The sequence below is a fragment of the Plecotus auritus genome, assembly GCF_963455305.1.
Source record: "Plecotus auritus genome assembly, chromosome: 11".
NCBI classification, from domain to species: Eukaryota; Metazoa; Chordata; class Mammalia; order Chiroptera; family Vespertilionidae; genus Plecotus; species Plecotus auritus.
Window position 1 is genome coordinate 4208029 of NC_137777.1, and position 18496 is coordinate 4226524.

General features: G+C 53.6%; 1 protein-coding gene across 1 annotated transcript in view; it reads right to left on the bottom strand.

The window, feature by feature from the left end:
- The window catches only part of TG (thyroglobulin), a gene marked incomplete at both ends in the record, with an annotated part of 170570 nt that overhangs the window by 77961 nt on the left and 74113 nt on the right, over positions 1-18496 (bottom strand). The window contains 4 exons of the mRNA XM_080646381.1: positions 1623-1716; positions 2064-2283; positions 6491-6655; positions 9562-9696. Coding sequence (XP_080502507.1) covers positions 1623-1716; positions 2064-2283; positions 6491-6655; positions 9562-9696 — 614 coding nt within the window. The remainder of the gene's footprint in view (positions 1-1622; positions 1717-2063; positions 2284-6490; positions 6656-9561; positions 9697-18496) is intronic.

Consider the following 18496-nt stretch of genomic DNA (forward strand, 5'->3'; position numbering starts at 1 on the left):
GTCAGTCCTCAAACAGCTCTGTGAGGTGGCATGTCATTATTATTCCCGTTTTACAGATGAGGAAGTAGAGGCTTAGAGGTGTTCGGTGGCTTGTCTGAAGTCACACACAACTACAAGGCAGAGGAACTGGGCTTTGAACTTAGGCTGACCCTTTCATAGGAGCCTACAATGCTCCATCCGGGGGACCTGACACCCCACCCCAGGCCAGGGGATAGGCCAGGCTCCTGGTGGCCCATGCCATCCAGGTCTTGCCTCCCTGAGCTGTGACTTCACTCCCTGTGCCACGGGCTCCGACACACAGGTGGTTTCCTCACCAGGCAGCCCTGACGGGGACCTGCCTCCACGCTGCTGTGCTGAGTGCACCACCCACGAGACCTTTCATGGGTGTGGTGGCCTGGTTACACAGCTCACTCAGATCAGCCGGCCGCCATCCAACCTCCAAAGTGCAGTTGGCTCCCATGGCTAGTGGGCTAGGGGACCAGGAAGTGGTGACACGGTCACATGTGCAGGAGACCAGTCAACACCCATCACCGGGAACTCATGTTTCCCGAGGTTCGTCAGTTCCTTTTTCTCTCGTGTGCTCTGACCCTTGTTCCCAAACAGGAAATTCAAACACTGAACGTCAGGTTCAGAGCCACCCCTCCGGCGAACGCAGGCTTCACACTGGGGCATGACCAGAGTCAGGGTCAGAGCCAAGCTCACCCTCCGGCACGGCCTCAGACTAGAGTTCCCACGGACAGCTCCCAAAGATGGCCGAGGGTCTGTCCAAAGGTCTTCCCAAAGACAGAGGTCATCTCCTCGTGGGCAAACTAACTTGAGTCTGGGTCAGCCGTGGGCAAACTACGGCCCGCGGGCCGGATCCGGCTGTTCTATCCGGTTCTCTTGCTCTCCCCTCCGCTCCTTTACTTTGAATTTATATTAGTTCACACAAACACTCCATCCATGCTTTTGTTCCGGCCCTCCGGTCCAGTTTAAGAACCCATTGTGGCCCTCGAGTCAAAAAGTTTGCCCACCCCTGGTCTGGGTTCTCCTTCCCCATCCTGTGCACCCCCAACCCTCTATCGCTGGCCCTGCCCTACCTGCGCGGCTCCCACCTCCCTGCTGCACGGCCTGCTGGAAGGGCACCACCTGGCCACCACCTCACACCCCCTGTCACTTGCCATGCCTCCTGGGCTGCATTTTGCTTCAATATTCATTGGCTGTTCAATTGCTGTTTAATATTTCTTTGCTTATTTATTTCTGTCCCCCCCCCCTCCCAAAGCAGCTGCTTGGTCTTGTTCATAGCTGTCATCTCAGCGGCTCCTCCCTAGAGGCTAACGTGCCCACAGCCCCAGGAGAGTCCCCACCCGTCGCGGGTCCCGTATGAATAGTTCCTGGAGCACTGCATGGGGTAAGCACGCACTGGCCCGTGTGCATGGAGCAAGAGGATGTGGCAAGGAGCAGGCGAAGCCGTGTGGGAGCCAGGAGGACCCTGAGCTCGCTCTCAGCCATTCAGGACCAGCGAGGATGGCGCTGGGGGCATAACTCGAGTGGAGGGGAGTGGACAGTGCTGGAAGCAGTGGGGACTGGGGGTGGCTAATGGGCAGCTTTCAGGACAAAGCCAGCAAAGGCTCAGCACTCACCACGTTCTGAGGGACAAACACGTTGAGATACAAGCAGTCCTCGCTGACTGTGGACGGTGTGGGCGTCCCGATCCCTGGCTGCCAGCAGCGGGCCCTGCAGATACAGACGGTCTGACTGCCAGGAGAATCAACCGCGGGGACTTGCCCATGGCCCTTCCAGCCCAAGGCCAGTGGCCAGAGCCCTCTGCCCGCCAGCTCTGCAGCATTCAGGCAGCAATGAGGTCACGGGAGCACTGTCTGGCGCGGAACACAGCGCCCTCCATCCCCGCATGGACTTCATAGGAGCAAGGCCATGTTAAGTGGCTGATGTTTGAGAGGAGTTACCTGTTAGAGCACATAACACCACCTTGTCTGCACACCCCCGGCCCCATGCACCGCTTAAGCCCATAGGCACCATCCTGCCATCAGTCTGACATTGATGGCATTGTACTCAACCCTTACCGTGGCTTGGTGGCAGCCCAGGACCCGGTCCAGTTGGAGGGCTCCGGTGCCCGGAAGCGGCCCTCCGCCAGGGGCGGGGCAGCATAGGGCACCCCCAGGAACTGGTCCACTTGCTTCCACGAAGTGCCCACCTGGATGGCCTGGGACCTGCCCAGCAGCTGGCCATGGGGGGCAATGGTCACAGAAGGTGCAGAACTCCCGAAGCCGAGCAGAGGGGTGTCTGTGGGGAAGGGAGTGGGGAGGAGGGGGAAGAGAGCAGTGGGTGCTCATTCACGGGGAATATTCTGACATGCTTGAGAAACAAACGCTGCTTTTTGCACGTTAAAAATGTCGGTACCTCCTTCAGACCCCACGAGCTTACATGCAGGGAGGTCTGTGCTCAGGGGAGTAAGAGAAATAATAGCAAAGACAGCTGTTCTTTCCCAGATGCTCAGCAGGCAGAGCGAGCTCTAACCCTTCTCTCCCAGGGTCATCTCAGCGGCTCCTCCCAAGAGGCGAGCGTGCCCACAGCCCCTGACTCAGCACCCGGGGCCCGGTGTCACTGCAACTGGGAACTGTCTGGACTTTTTAAAGAACCGAACGACGCAACCATGCAATGGGCATACTACGAGCAATGAATAAAGAATGTAATTTCTTCAGTCACAAAATGCAGCTCAGATGTTGCCACCAAATGAGTTTGCTGCAAACTTAGGAAAAAATTTGTGTTCTGACTTGTAGAACTTTCAGATTTCAGAACTGCAGTCAAGGGCCGGGGCCATATCTGCGTTTCGGTGGTGAGGAAACAGGTGTAGGAGCCCGGGGTGGGTGGCTGTCTGGGCATCAAGCTGATGTGGGATTCAAGGCCTTTCTGAACCCCAACTCTGAGCACATCCCATTCACACAGGGCCAAGGGCCAGGTCAGGGCCCCTTCTTAGCCCGTGCCAGCAATGCCCCCTCCCGTTGTGCATGCCTGAACCCCACCTGGTCTATTAGGCCAAGGCCGTGCCCCCTGCCAGCGAAGCTCTGCGCTCCAAGCCCCTCCGTCCCTCCTTGGAATGCTGATCACCGACACTGATCAGCCTCTCCGAAGCCCTAGCCCATCTCCTCCACTCACTGGTCTTCCATTCATTCACTGCTTCAATAAACTGCCAAATACCATGTCAGGGACTGGAGACAGGCCTTCCCTGTCTGATTCCCCACAGGGCGTAGGGCGGGCACAAAACAAAGGACAAACACTGGTGAGGAGATCCTCTCTCAGTGTGTGTGTGCGTGTGTATGTGTGTGTGTGTGCGTGTGTGCATGTGTGTGCACGTATGTGCGTGTGTGCGTGTGCACATGTGTGTGTGTGAGCGCGCACAGTCGATTATTGTTTCCATCAGGTGTTTGCTTTGCTCAGCTTCACTGTGGGCTGATGGAGAGAGAAAGTTTGCTCTTTTCTCTGCAGCTCCTTCTGTTTGTAACACAGATGTGATGGTTGCTAGGAAACTGGGCAGGAGACAAACAGAGTCTGTCTATTCCTCAAAAGCTGGCTAAAGGCAGTGGTTCCCCAGAAAGGGCTGTTGCCTCGCAGGGGACATGTGACAGAAGGCTACCGGCATCCAGTAGGGAGGAGGCCAGGGATGCTGCTGAACATCTTATACAGATAAGCTTAGGGTTACCCAGGGCCCCGGTGTCAGTGGTGCTGGGGCTGAGAAACCCTGAGATGCTGTGTGCTCAGGACCTCCAGGCACTGACGGTCCGCCTGGTGGTCAGCAAGGTGAGGAGGAGCCATGGGTGGGCTGAGGGTGACGCAGGCCTGGGGTTCGTCTTATGGACCAGCTACTTTGGAAAAAGCCATAATTTTTTGGACCCTCCATTTCCCACCTGCAAAGTAGAAAGAATAGCAGTCCCTACACCACAAAGGTGCTAGGAATTAGTAGTGTGTAATGGTCCAAGCCCAGGGCCTGGCAAACGGCAGCTCAACACATGAATGAGTGAAGGAATGAAGGAATGAATGAATGAAGAAATGAATGAATGAGAGATAGGGGAGGACGAACGGGAGGAAGGCGGGAAACCGACTGAAACCTTCTCTGCTGCGAAAACATTGGAGGGTGACTTGGTACTCAGGATGGAAGGAAGTCGTTGCTGCCTTTAATCTGGCCGCCATGGCAAATCCTGATTGAGCTCAGCCCACCGCGCCTTCTCCCGGGATTTCCTGTCTCCCTTGTCAATCACAGGGTCTCGGGCAAGCATGCAAGGCTGTGAGCACTGAAGTGGCAGAACCTTCCGAGGCTGGTTCTTTCCCTCTGCGGGAAACAGCCACATTTCACGAACGTGGCATCATCCGAAGGGGGAGTAAGGACAAAAAATACCAAAGCGAAGAATTTCGAGGGAATGCAAGGCGGCTTTCCCACGCACAGTGGTATTCAACCCTCCCTCTCACAGGCTGCCCAGAGCGCAGGCTGATCGAGAGCCAACGTGGGGGAGACTCTATCGGATGTGCTACTGCCTGCTGAACTCTTTTGCAGAAACGGTGGATTCCTTCCAGCATATCCACGTGGTTAGGCCATGCCGCTGTTTCTTAACTGCTTGGGTGAAGGAAATTACTGTAGCTCTATAGGTGCCCCGGGTACACACTGCCCATGCCTATCAGACGCGTGTGGGCAAGCCTCTCTCCCGCCGGAGGGAGAATTTCGCATGGAATTGGAGCCCCGTGCAATGTCAGCGGTGCTGGGGTTAACAGGAACAGAATCTGATTTATTTTACAGAGCCCAGACCTCGGAGTCAAGGCATTTCTCAGCAGGACTGCCACGCAGATTGGCTACAATGTGGGCACGATGTACTATTGAAATCTAACTTGACTAAATAATAGAAATGTCCAGGCAGAAGGAAGACTGGAGATTGAGGGCCTAGGACCTCAGTATGCCCAGGCCTGGGGGGCACTCTCCTTGGCTGAATGCTGAGCTGGAGGAGGGGCAGGGGAGGAGAATTACCACTGGGTCAAGACCAGCCGTGGGCAAACTACGGCCCGCGGGGCGGATCCGGCTGTTCTATCCAGTTCTCTTGCTCTCCCCTCCGCTCCTTTACTTTGAATTTATATTAGTTCATACAAACACTCCATCCATGCTTTTGTTCCGGCCCTCCGGTCCAGTTTAAGAACCCATTGTGGCCCTCGAGTCAAAAAGTTTGCCCACCCCTGGCAAGACAGTCCTGAAGAGCCATCCATGTTCTAGGACGGGGTGGGGCCAAATCCAACCGCTACCAGTTTTATAAATAAATCTTTATTGGCACACAGCCACACCCATGGAATTGCGGATTGTATTGCCTGTGGCTGCTTTCCTGCTACAGTGGCAGAGCTGAGTAGCTGTAAGAGAGACAATAAATACTGTGGCTATAGCCCCGCCTCCTGGCTCAGTGGTTGAGCATCCACCTATGAACCAGGAAGTCCCTGTTTGATTTCCGATCAGGGTACATGCCCAGGTTGTGGGCTCAACCCCCAGTGGGGGGTGTGCAGGAGGCAGCAGGTCAACGACTCTTTCTTTCATCATTGATGTTTCTCTCTCTCTCTCCCTCTTCTTCCTCTCTGAAATCAATAAAAATATATTACAAAAAAAACACCGTGGCTGTAGAGCCTACAATATTTATTATCTGGCCCTTGAAGATAAGATGGCAGACATAGCCAACGTTTCTAAGAAGTTACTCATTTCATCCAATAGGCATGTCTAATTGGGTAGGTGCGTCCCCTGCATGCCCAGCCCCGTGTGTCCTGTTACACAGCTCTTACCAACTTCACTTAATTGACGGGTTTGTTTATATGTTGCTATCCCCCTGCCTGCTTCACCCCTGTGCCCCCAGCACCTCACAGCGTCTGACACATAACGGCCCTGCGTTGGTTGTTTTTAAACTAAACTGAGCCAGGAGCCGCTGCCCTTCTCAAGTGCCTGTGAGGCGGTCCGTAGGCAACGGGTTTTGCGGGAGGGGACTGCATCCAGAGACTGGAGGCCCGGCTCCGCGTCCTCTTCTGCTGCCCCTCTCTGTGCGGCATCAGAGGAGGGACTTAACGTCTCTGAGCCAGCGTCTCCTGATCTCCAGGGTGGAATAAAATCCTTATCCACCACCTCCCAGGATTGGTGTGAGGACCAAATGAGATGCGGCAGGTGAGAGACCTTCCTAAACTACAGAGCAGTAACACAAAGCGGCCCATCTGAGTATTTTACTCAGAAACTCCAAGGCCAACGGCTTCTGTAACTCAAAGGGATAAATGAACAAAGATGGTGCGGAGAAGACCTATGTTAGAGGGGGGATTTCCACCTTCCTTCAGTCCATCCCAGGTGAGAGCCACCTAGCCCAGGACAACTTTTTCTTAAGAGCCTCCAAGTCACTGCCCACAAATGACCAAGTGCTTGGACAGTCCACCTTAGCCTTACCCAGCTCCCAGGAATGGCCCAAAGGCACAGGCCTGGACTTACTCAGCTTCCGGTAGATGTGGGTGGGCTCTTCCCGGAGCAGAAGTTGGCAGTGCTGGGCCTGCAGGCTGTGTGTGCAGACCTGTGTATCAGGGTAGAACACACACCTCAGAGCACCAGGGCGGGTCTGCAAAGTGGTGACCTGGCAGGCTTGGTGACGGGAACACTCTGAGGAGTAGAGGGAGAAGGGTAAGGCTTGGGCCTCAGGGATGCCATCCAATCATGTATCCATGCAATCGTCCATCCCTGCATCCGTGCAACCATTCATCCATGCATCCATCCGTTCTGTATCATTCCAACTATGCCTCCATCCTTCCTGTTTCCATCCAACTCTGCATCCATCTATCCATGCATCTATCCATACATATATTCATCCACCCATCCCGCATCAATGCAGCCATCCATCCATGCATAAGTGCATTCATCCATCCACAAACACGTCCATCCATCCATCCATCCATCCATCCATTCTGTATCCATCCAACTATGCCTCCATCCTTCCTATTTCCATACGACTCTGCATCCATCTATCCATGCATCCATCCATACATACATTCATCCCTCTATCCATCCCTCATCCATCCATCCATCCATCCATGCATAAATGCATCCATCCATCCACAAACACATCTATTCATCCATCCATCCATCCATTCTGTATCCATCCAACTATGCCTCCATCCTTCCTGTTTCCATCCAACTCTGCATCCATCTATCCATGCATCTATCCATACATATATTCATCTACCCATCCCGCATCAATGCAGCCATCCATCCATGCATAAGTGCATTCATCCATCCACAAACACGTCCATCCATCCATCCATCCATCCATCCATCCATCCATCCGTTTTGTATCCATCCAACTATATCTCCATCCTTCCTATTTCCATCCAACTCTGCATCCATCTATCCATGCATCCATCCATATATACATTCATCCCTCCATCCATCCCTCATCAATGCAGTCATCCATCCATGCATAAATGCATTCATCCATCCACAAACACATTCATCCATCCATCCATCCATCCATCCATCCATCCATCCATCCATCCATCCATAAGTGCAATCATCCATTCATCCAGCCATAAATACATCCATTCACCCATCTATCCATTAATCTATCCGTGCATCATTGTATCCACACATCCATTAATCCATCTATCCATGCATTTTGTCCACCCATCCATCCACCCACATATGCAATCCATCCATCACTCATTGCCACCACTCGCTCACTCATTTAAGCACTTACTATATATCCTCAACACTGCTGCAGCGGGTGGGAATACAATGCTGGTGGGGGAGAACCCAACTCTCCCATCAATCTATCTTCCTCACAACAGTCAGCTTTTGGGTTATTTATTCACAAATGTGCTCTTGTCATTCACCTATTTAAGATATTCCATGGCTCTCCACTGGCCTCAGGATCAAATTATACCAAATAAGGTTCTCTATACCCCGGCCTTTGCCTCCTTCTTCAGCCTCGCCTGCCTCCCCCGCCCCATCACCCCCGCCATGTTCCACTAGGGGTTCTGTCACCTCCCAGGTGTGCTGGTTCCTATAGCAGACACTTCCCATTAAGCCGGGCATTTCAGTCCTAAGGACGGCTCTGAAGAGAGGGCTGCGTTGTTCACTTGGGCAGCTGTGCACAGCCTAAGGCCTATTCATACCAGGTCTCGGGGCTGAGGCGCCCCCCAGAGTTGTGCAGTGAGCAAGCTGCTCCTCTGTGCATGCAGCCCTGTCTGTAAGATGTGCATATCGCCATGCAGCCTTGTAGGCGGAGGAGGCTCGTGGACTTTCAGAACTGGAGGAGTGTGAACATTACCCAATCGCGGGCTCTTGCAGGAGCTAGTCTCTATAGAACACGCCTACCGAGTGGCCACCTTGCTTATACCTCTGATGGCAGGGGCAGCAATAGAATGGTGGGAGGCCGCGAGAATTGTAAGAAATGTTACTCATGCTCTGTTCACCGTGACTGTTTTCTTCTGATTACAGAAGGCGCATCCTAACCTGGCTGGGAGTCATACACACGGGACCTGGGCGCTCACCCGGAAATGCAGCCCGTTCTCCCCATTTGGAGCTGCCTGTGATCATGGACAGATTAACAACTTCGTTGCAGAAACCAGAGCCGCCAGCCCTTTGAAGACCCCCAGCCTTACTGGATATCACTGAGCCCTTTGGAGACCCCCAGCCTTACTGGATATCACTGAGCCCTTTGAAGACCCCCAGCCTTTCTGGATATCACTGAGCCCTTTGAAGACCCCCAGCCTTTCTGGATATCACTGAGCCCTTTGGAGACCCCCAGCCTTTCTGGATATCACTGAGCCCTTTGGAGACCCCCAGCCCTCTGCTTATCTGTAAACTGCCCATTTGGCACACCCTTTGCCTACCTCCCATGTAATCTTCGTCCTTCTACCCAATATAAGCAGCTGGCTTACGGGGGTGCAGAGCAGATGTCTGTGGGTGACCTGCTGCTCCCATGCTGCCGGCAGGACTGGAATAAACGCTCATCTAGGATTCAACCCTGTCTCTGCTCAATTGGCTCAGGTAGTGACAGGCAGCCAGACCCGCTGATTGTGCGGTTACACCTCTCCATGAGGTTACACCTGTCCACTGTGGACAGCTTGTCGTTAGAAAGGCCTGTACATTGCACTGAAAACTGTCTCTTGAAATTTGAGTTTTAAGCATAAGTCCTAGTTTTGCCCCATGAGCTTGGCTAGAATCAGTACATTTCCTCCTCAGCATGCTGGCCCCGCTCTTCTCAGGATAGCTGTCCCCGCTTCCACTCGCCTCCTCTGCCTCAGACTAGCCCCTAGGTCATCCCTCCAGTCCTCCTCCGACCTGGCTCAATGCCACTCACGTTCTGTGTGGCATATCCCACGGCGACCTTGACCGTGGGCTGACTGCAGAGGAATGAGCACACTGCAGAGGGGCGCCCACCCAGGTCTCCCTCCAGGTCAGTCCCTCCCTGCCAGGTCTCCTATGTGTTTCTGAGGTCACAACCTTGAGCAGCACTTGTGTGAAGCCCTGTCCCAATCAACCCCACTATTGGGGTGGGGTCCCCTTACCCAGCAAACAGAGGTCTCGAGCAGCTGAGAAGTCGCTGGCGGCAGCCGTGCTGATGTGGGCGACATCGAAGCTCCTGATGGACGGGTCCACCACTGCTGCGGAGAGGCCCAGGGTCCGCCACGTGTCCAGAGCCACTAGGAGAGAAAGCAGGGGTGTCAGTCACACAGTTTTCACCTGGGCATGCAGAGAGCAGAGTGCCACCTGGCGTCCCCAAAGGGCAGCCCCTGCACCCGCATCTCGGTCTTTGTTGTAGCGTGATCCCCTCCTTTACCCACCTCTCCATTCTACAACCACTTATTAAAAGTTGTTTTAACATATTTTTATTTATGTCAGAGAGGAAGGGAGAGGGAGAGAGAGAAACATCAATGATGAGAGAGGATCATGGATTGGCTGCCTCCTGCAATCGAGCCTGCAACCTGGACATGTGCCCCAACAGGGAATCGAACCAAGACCTCCTGGTTCATAGGTCAACACTCAACCACTGAGCCACGCGGGCCGGGCTCACTTATGGAAAGTTTTTATGGGCCAAGTTCTGTGCTCAAGCCTAGGAATACAACAACACACACACACACAGACAGACAGACAAAAGCAGGCTGTTGCTTTAAATGGTAGAATGGGAGAAAAGTCGAGAAGACAAAACCAACAGCATCGTGAAGTGTTGGAATGCAGTAATTAGCACGACGCCAGGTAGCCATGGTAACCACGGCCCATGTGGCGCTGTGGTTAGGTCTGCACCGACATGGTGTCCTTCAGCTCTCCCTCAGCCCTCGAGGGAGAGAAGACCGTCGCTCCCATAGTGGACACTCCTGGGTGCTGCCCAAGCCAACTTTGGGGGTGGGGGGGTCTCGGCTCTCATTTCCCCAACTGCTGGGAAGTTGGTGGCTAGGGCTCCCAGCGGACCCTCCCCAGGAATTGCCTTTGGCCTGAGAAGCTGCCTCCCCTCCCCAGGATCAGCCTGTGTCCCAAACCAGTCCCTGTGGGAACACAAGGGCCAGCCCCCTTGCCTCCAGGGGGGCAGCTCCGAGGGCCGGGCCAGCCGGGGGCAGGGCTCGCTTAGGGCGTCTTCAGCACCAGGGGCCCGTCTTTGTGGACTGGGCCCTGGGAGTTCCGCGAGAGACGCTGGGCTTTTCAAACATCCTTCGCACGCTGCTATTTTCACAGTCAGGACATGTGGCATTTTTGCAACATGACCAGACTGAGCTGCATATTTTCAGATGACGCGTGAACTGTGATGATGGGGCTCGAGGACCCAACGTGCCAATTATGGTCTTAAAACAGAAGCCCTGGCTGCATTCCGGTTCAGATGGATGTCTGGGGAAAGCGCTGTCACTGAAGGGTGGATTTCATCTCCCAAGCGGGAGCCAGCTCAGCAGGCGCCATCCCAAGGCCGGGAGCCACGTCTCTGCCACGCACTCCCCCTGCTTCCAGCCTCCTACTGGCAGGACCCCCAGGTTAAGTGATTGCTGTCACCCAGAATCCAACATCTGGGGTCCGGGCATCTCACAAGCACTCAGAGCAGTTTCTTGGTGAATGCAAACAAACGATGAGACGAAGAAGCCGGGCATCTCGGTGGCATTTCACAAGCTTACTATTTGCCAAGAGCGTAGCAACACCACTGCACGTGGCCTCCTCTCTCACCCATGCTGCGGGTGCCGCCACGGGGCACAGCTTATACATGAGGAAGCCGACCCAGTGCCATTCTCAGAGTACCTGGCTGAGACGTGGCGATGCCAGGGCTTGTGCCCAACTTCTCTGGGTCTAAAAACCAGGCTTTACAAGGCCAGGTCATCTCTCTGGTGAATGAGGTCAGTGACAGCTTTTGGGCTCACCCAAAGGGTGCACCTGCTCAAAAGCAGGATCTGTGGCTTGTTCATCAGCTTTGCTCTTTGTTTTGTTTAAGACATAGTTTATAAATTGCAATGCCAGCATCACTCATTTTTTTAAATCTCCTCTTGAATTGGAAACGCCATATTTCTTATACACTAAGCACTTCCACAGACATGGCTTCTGCTGGGTGTGGCGCTACTCTTTTTATTCGTTTTGTTACTTCTGCTTCTGTTCACACACACTGCTTACGCTGGAGTCCCTTTATAATACAATGACTCAGAGGAAAAGGTCTTCCCATATTATTTTTCTTTTTTTACTTATTAAAAATATGTTTTTATTGATTTCAGAGAGAGGACCGGAGAGATAGAAACGTTGATCGGCTGCCTCCTGCACGCCCCCTACTGAGGATGGAGCCCACAACCTGGGCATGTGCCCAGACCGAGAATCGAACCCTGACCTTCTGGTTCATGGGTCGACGCTCAACCCCTGAGTCACACCAGCCCTGGGCCCATATTCTTCTTCTTTTCCAAATATTTCTTGGTTATTTTTGGCTATTTATTTATCAGAGGACATTCAAACCCATGTTTGTTGAGTTTCAAGAATGCTCCTTTGGGACATGAATTGGAAACATTAATATGAGGGGAAAAATGTAAAAATCTGTGTGTTTAATTTTGGTGTCATTAAGAATGGAATGGGATTTTTTTCATTATATTTCTAAAACAGTTATCGCTGACCTGAAGGAAGCCTTATGGCTGTGTATTTCTTGTCTAACAAGACACTGAACTCGGCCCAGTGTAGCTCACACAATAGCCACTCGGCTCTTCTCTCTGTGGCTACTTGGAAAACAGGCGCAAACTAGATCCAGACTCAGCGAGGACCCGCCGTCCCGGCCTGTGGCTGGTCACTGGCTCTGAGCCTGACAGAAAGGAGATGTAAAAAAAAAAAAAAAAAAAGAAAGGAGACGTGCTCAGTTAAGCTGCAGGTTCCTTGAGTGCATCCCAGCTCCTCCACCCAACAGCTCTGTGACTTGGGGCAAAACCCTCTTCCTCTCTGGGCCTCAGTCTCCTCATCTGTAAAATGGGAGGTCACCAGATGCTCTCTCGGCTGGTGATCAGGGATAAATGAGTTGCTGTGCAGGTGTGGGAGGACTTGCTGAATTCGGCCACTCGCGTGGTCTCTGGGCCAAGCTGCTGGGTTCTTGCTGCATTTGAGTCACTATCTTTTCCAAACTGTGGGAGGAGGCCTGAGCCTGACGTATGTACCAGGGTGGACGTCCTCAAAGGGGTATAGGAGCCCAAACCATTGCAGTGACACCAACCTTTCCTTTCTGACTTCTGCCTGGACCCTGCTTCCCCTCACCCACCAGGCCTTGTCCTGGGGCACCCTTCTCTCCCCGTCCCCGCCCCGCTCCCTCCTTGTTGGTCACTCTGCCTTCTCAGCCCCGCTGGGAACCGCCCTTTCTTCTCCATCCAGATTCCGGCCTCATCAATTTCACTGCACTTCCTGACACCCCAGTTCCTGAGACCCAGACGGGCCGCCCCACTGCCAGTCTTGCCCTCCCTCACACCATCGTCTTACTACTGATCGCCTCCCCATCGGATCACACCAATCTCTGCTCATGTCCTCAGGGGACAGGCAAAGCCCTTACAGTCTCCAGCTGCAGGACCTCTCCCACTTACGGGCTGGGCCTGGGTGCACCCCAAACACGTCATAAATCATAAGACGTGGAAAGAAGAGGTATTACTTTACCATGAAATCTGAGTTAGTTATGTTGACTCATGTCAACCCTCCTCACAGCACGGACATGAGCCACAGGGAGGAAAGGTCACAGGGTAGTTCCCAAGGTCACAGAGGCGCTCCCCAAGAACACAGGGTAAACCCCAAGGTCACAGAGTATACCCCAAGGTCACAGGAGACTCACCAAGGTCACAGAGGTGCTCCCCAAGAACACAGGGTGCCCCCAAGGTCACAGAGCTATTCCCCAAGGTCACAGGGCAGAGTCTGGTACGGACCCCAGTGTGTCTCCCCACAGCCCTTCTTCCCAGCATCCAGTGCACATCCTATCAGCCCCCGAGCCAGACCCTGCACTGTGGTGGTGACGAGTCACACCTAAGTTCTAGTATGAAGTCAACTGAAGTGTGAAACCGCTCCCCATCAGCCCCTCAGACCTTGGGGAATGTGCCGTGAAGGTAAGTGGCCCTGCGGGTCCATAAGCAGAGGGGAATGTGGCCCTGAGGAAAGAGACTCACCGTGTCACACAGCCCCTCCCTCTGTGACCCCATATACTAGGGAGAGTGCTACCCTCGAACGGGCAGGCGAGAAGTGCTTGAAAATTCAAGATCCCCTGACTCCGCCTCTCAGTGCTCTAGGGAGGTACACAGCAGCGCCCGTTTTACAGAAGAGAAAAGGGCACAGAGCGGGCAATGACCTGCCCACGGTCACACAGGCAGCGAGGCTGCATTTGCATCCAGGGCAGCCTCGTGGCATTATGTCCCTCTGTGCACCACGGAGTTGCCAAGGGTGGACGGGCAGAGGGGAGGGAGAGGCTGGGGGCAGCCTGGGCGCCCCCCTCAGGGCTCTGGGGCAGCGTGGCCCGGAGCCTCAGGACGGGCAGGCATCTGGGTGATATCGAGTACTTCATTCCCTTCCAGAAAGCACTGTGTCCCTTTTAATGTAGACTACGTTCTTCTTTTTTTAAATCACCAGATGAGAATGCATTTGGAAATTTCTACTAATATATGGGAAAGCATGTGTAATTTCCTTTCCTTTCTTCTGCCCTCCCCCACCCGCTGCCTTCCTGCCATCCTTTCCAGACATCAGTTCAAGGAGAAATGTTTGATTTCAAGGCTTACTTAGAGTGACTGCATCATTAAAGACAGCTTTAAAAACCTGAAAACGCACATGACCGCAGCCCTAGGCTAATGCCCCAGGCACAGGTCTGCCGCCTGCTGGCGCGGTAAACAGAGGCAAGCTCCGGCTCCGGCCCTCACTCTTCTCATTTGAAAAACGGGGAGAACGTGTTCGCCGGCGTTTTTGAATCAGATCCAAGTGCAGAAATGTTAAACCAGTAGCCAATGCCAACCTTCTTCTCTCCGACGCCCAAATAATCCCAGGCCCATTTCTTAAAGGGAAATGGGATTTTCTTAAGCATCCCCAAGAATAAAGATAACAAGGAGTGTCCCCTGCAAGGCTTCCAAGCGCACGCAGCATTCTTACTGTTCTTGCGTCAGAGCCAGGAAGAATCCCTCTTGGTGGTGAATACGGAAAAAGCTTGAGAAAATATTGCCGGTGGCTGCCACGCCCCCGCTGGCTGGCCGGGCTGAGATAGTAAAGTCGGAAGCCTTTCAGGCAGGGAAAGCACCTTGGGCACCAGCACAGCACTGTGACCTTGAGCCCACAAGCTGTGACCTTGAGCCCACAAGCACTCGCTCGCCGCTGGGAAGGTCCCGGCCCGTACGGGACAGGACCCACACTCTGGCATCCTGACTTCTCAACAGACCCTATCTTTCAAGTGAGAAGCACGTCACACTGGGCTATTTTCCCCCTGGTAATACTCAAATAAAAACCAGATGTCCCCTTAAGAACAGAAAGAAGAAGGAGAAAAGGACATTTGTTATTTTGTGATCATTTGAAAGAGGATGAGAACGGGACGGGTCTGCCTGCTGATCTGGCGTTTCTCCAGAGACAAGTTCCTTCGTGCTACTGCGCCTCTGCTCGCGGTCCTCACACTAGGAAGGTACCTAGCAGGCACTTCCCTCTGCTCCGCCTCCGAATTCCATGTGGAACCTTTCCTTGGTCCCTCCTGAGCTGGGCCCTCTCCCCTCCTGCGGGAGGGAATGTGACTGCTTCCTTAATAAATCAAATTTCTTTCCTCCACGGAGGTCAGGGAATTCAGCAGAAATCAATACATGGGGACTGCCCAACGGATCATTTAAAAAAACCAACAACTTTGTGTAGCACTAGCCACTTGTGACATAGCATCACCATTAAAAACAAAATGATGTCAATCCTCACCCGAGGATACTTTTTCCGTTGATTTTTAGAGAACGTGGGAGGAAGCAGGGAAGGGGAGAGAGAGACACATCGATCAGTTGCCTCTCGCATGTGCCCTGACCAAGGCTGGGATCGAACCTGCAACCCAAGCAGGAGCTCTTGACCAGGAATCTAACCCACGACCCTTCGGTGCAAGGGTCAATGCTCTAACCACTGAGATACGCCGGCCACGGCCATGGTATTACCATTTCTAAGCAACAGTTAAAATTAGTAAAATCCATAAAAATAAAGGAAAGCTACCACGGCCGATTAATTGCCTTCAGGGATGTGTCAGTCGTCGTCGGCTGCACAGGATGATTGGAAAGGCCCTAGGCGGGCGGCCTGTCTAAATTACCTCCCGCAACACTCGTCAGGTGGTTTGGCTGTCCGCGCTTGATCTGAGCTCTCCCTGGTTTGCCCGCTGGTTAAAATGTGAACACTCTTGGGGGAAATGTCATATTTAAAAACCAAAAGGGAGGCCCTACATTGGCATACTTTGTTCTTGGACCTTTCTCCCTTAAATTTGAGAAAATCCTTCACGGGTGGGGTCCAAGAACCAGCTGCCTGGGGAGGAGGTTTTCAAGGGAAATCCTGTTTTCTCCACCCTCTGAGGTCTCACAGGGGTTAAGATGCAATCATCAGCCAACCGCAGTCAGATGCCCCCAGGCACACTGCAGAGTCCCACAGGGGGCAGCTGTGCCACTGCCACACGGCGCTCCGAAGGCGACCTGTGCCGGCGACCCTGAGAGCCGGGGTGCCGACCTAATCCAGACATCCCAACCATGCCACCCTCACCAGGCCTCCAGCGTGGCCATTTGTACATAAACGATCTATGTCAAGCTTAACAGCAACCTCTCGGAAACAGACACCATCATCTCCATTTCACAGGTGAGGCCACTGGGACTCAGGAGTGTCCCTGAAACGGGTCGAGGTTACAAACCTGACAGGAGGCGAAGGAAGGGTTCCCACAGCCAGCGTGGTGTGCACCCCTCCACCGCCGCCGCTCATCCACCGGTTCATTCCTCTGCGGCCTCACTCTTTCAACAAACACTCGTGAAACGCTCCTAGCTTCCAACACTAACCTAACCTAAATACGCACGCTTTTTAAAAACCGTTATCAATGTGATACTGAGCACCTGCTGTAGACACTTTGCTACGTGTTAGGATTAAGCTGTGAATTACAAAGCATCTGCCCTTGGGAACATCGAGTCTAGCAGACAAGCAAGCAAGAGAAATTCATTCATTCATTCATTCATTCATTCATTCATTCAGTATTTCCTGAGTCCTGACTAGGTACCAGTCACATTTCTAGGTGCTAAAATACAGCAGTGATCCCAGCTGGTATGGCTCAGTGGTTGAGCATCTACCCAGGAACCAAGAGGTCGCCAGTTCAATCCCTGTCAGGCAGGGCACACGCCTGGGTTGCGGGCTCGATCCCCAGGAGGTGGCCGTGCAGGGGGCAGCCAATCGATGACTTCCTCTCTCATCGATGTTTCTATCTCTCTCTCTCCTCCTTCCTCCCTCTCTGAAAATCAATAAAAATATATTTTTAAAAAATAATAATAAACAAAATAAAACACAGCCGTGAGCACAGATGAAGTCCCTGCCTGTGTGGCTCACCTTTCAGAGGAGGAACAGACAAACGGGCAAGAAGGCGTCGAGGCAGAAGCTGTGCTGGCCATGAGCTGTCTGAAGACACTAAGGCGGGGGAGGAAGCAGAGAGCATCGGGGGCGCTGCTCTGACAGGGTGGTGGGAGGCCTGTCCGGGGAGGGCCGCTGGCTCAGGGCAGGGAGGAGCGAGCCCCATAGAGATGCCTTGGGAAGAAGCTCCGTGGGGCTGGGTGTCCTGCCCGCCCCGTTCACTGCCACAGCCCCCCCGTGCGGCTGGCACAGAGTACGTGCTCACTAAACACTTGCTGAGTGAGTGGGGGGGGGGCGATGACAGCTGCGGCAGGGACACCAGAGCTGCGTGCCAGGGCCAGCGCCTCCGCAGCTGGTGGAAACTCCTGCCGGCCGGCGTCCCTGGGGAGAGGGAGCCTTCCAGCTGGGAGCCAGCCCCTCGCACTTCCCTTCCCGCGTTCCCTGGATCTGCCCTTGCTGTCATCCAGTCAGCCTGCCAGCCGTGCCTCTCTCCTCCTCAGCCCTGGGTCTCAGAGAAGCAGAGGGGTCTGGGAGCCGCCCCCGTGGGAGGCGACAGTGCACCTGGGCTGCTGCAGGGCAGCCGCACCATCACTCGCACCACCCCACCCTCCCAGGTGCCCCAGGTGCCACGACGCAAGTAGAATGTCCCTGCGATGCCAACTGCGATGTCCCTGTGGGCCCTCCTTAAAATATGGAAAGCAGTTAGCACAGTGACTGACGGTCATGCAGCCCACAGGAATTTTTTATTTTTTCAAATCCTTACTCAAGGATATTTTTCCATTGACTTTTTTTTTTATATATATATAGGGAGAGAGTAGGAGAGAGAGGGAAAGACAGAGAAACATCTATATGAGAGAAACACACTGATGGGTTGCCTCCTGCACATGCCCCGACCAGGCCCAGGGTGGAGCCTGCAACCCAGGTACATGCCTTTGACTGGAATCAAATCTGGAACCCTTTGGTCCTCAGGCCCACGCTCTACCCACTGAGCCACACCAGCTAGGGCACAAAGGAATTCTCCAAGTGTGTAATCTTACAGCTCTGCCACTATAAAATGAGGAGAGACCCTTTCTCTGGAAGAACATGGGTCTGGCCTTGGAATTATTGCTGACATTTCTTCAACACTCACTCTTCCCCAGGTTGTGTGGTGAACGCTGCGTTTTATTTAAGCCTCAATGAAAGCCTACCGGATCGACAGTGCTTCATTTGCACCATCGTCCCATTTTGCAGAAGCAAAGGGAGGCACGGAGGCCGAGAGGCGGGCCCAGGGCGCTCATGGCTGAGGGATGGAACAGGTCGGCAGTCAGCGCACTGACTGCGAGGCTCACTGCAGTACCAGGAGGCCCCCTGCTTCCCTCGATTAGATGGTGTGCAAGCGCTCTGCCAGCTCTGACACGTTTTAGGATCACAGGACTCTGGCTCTGGCTTTAATGG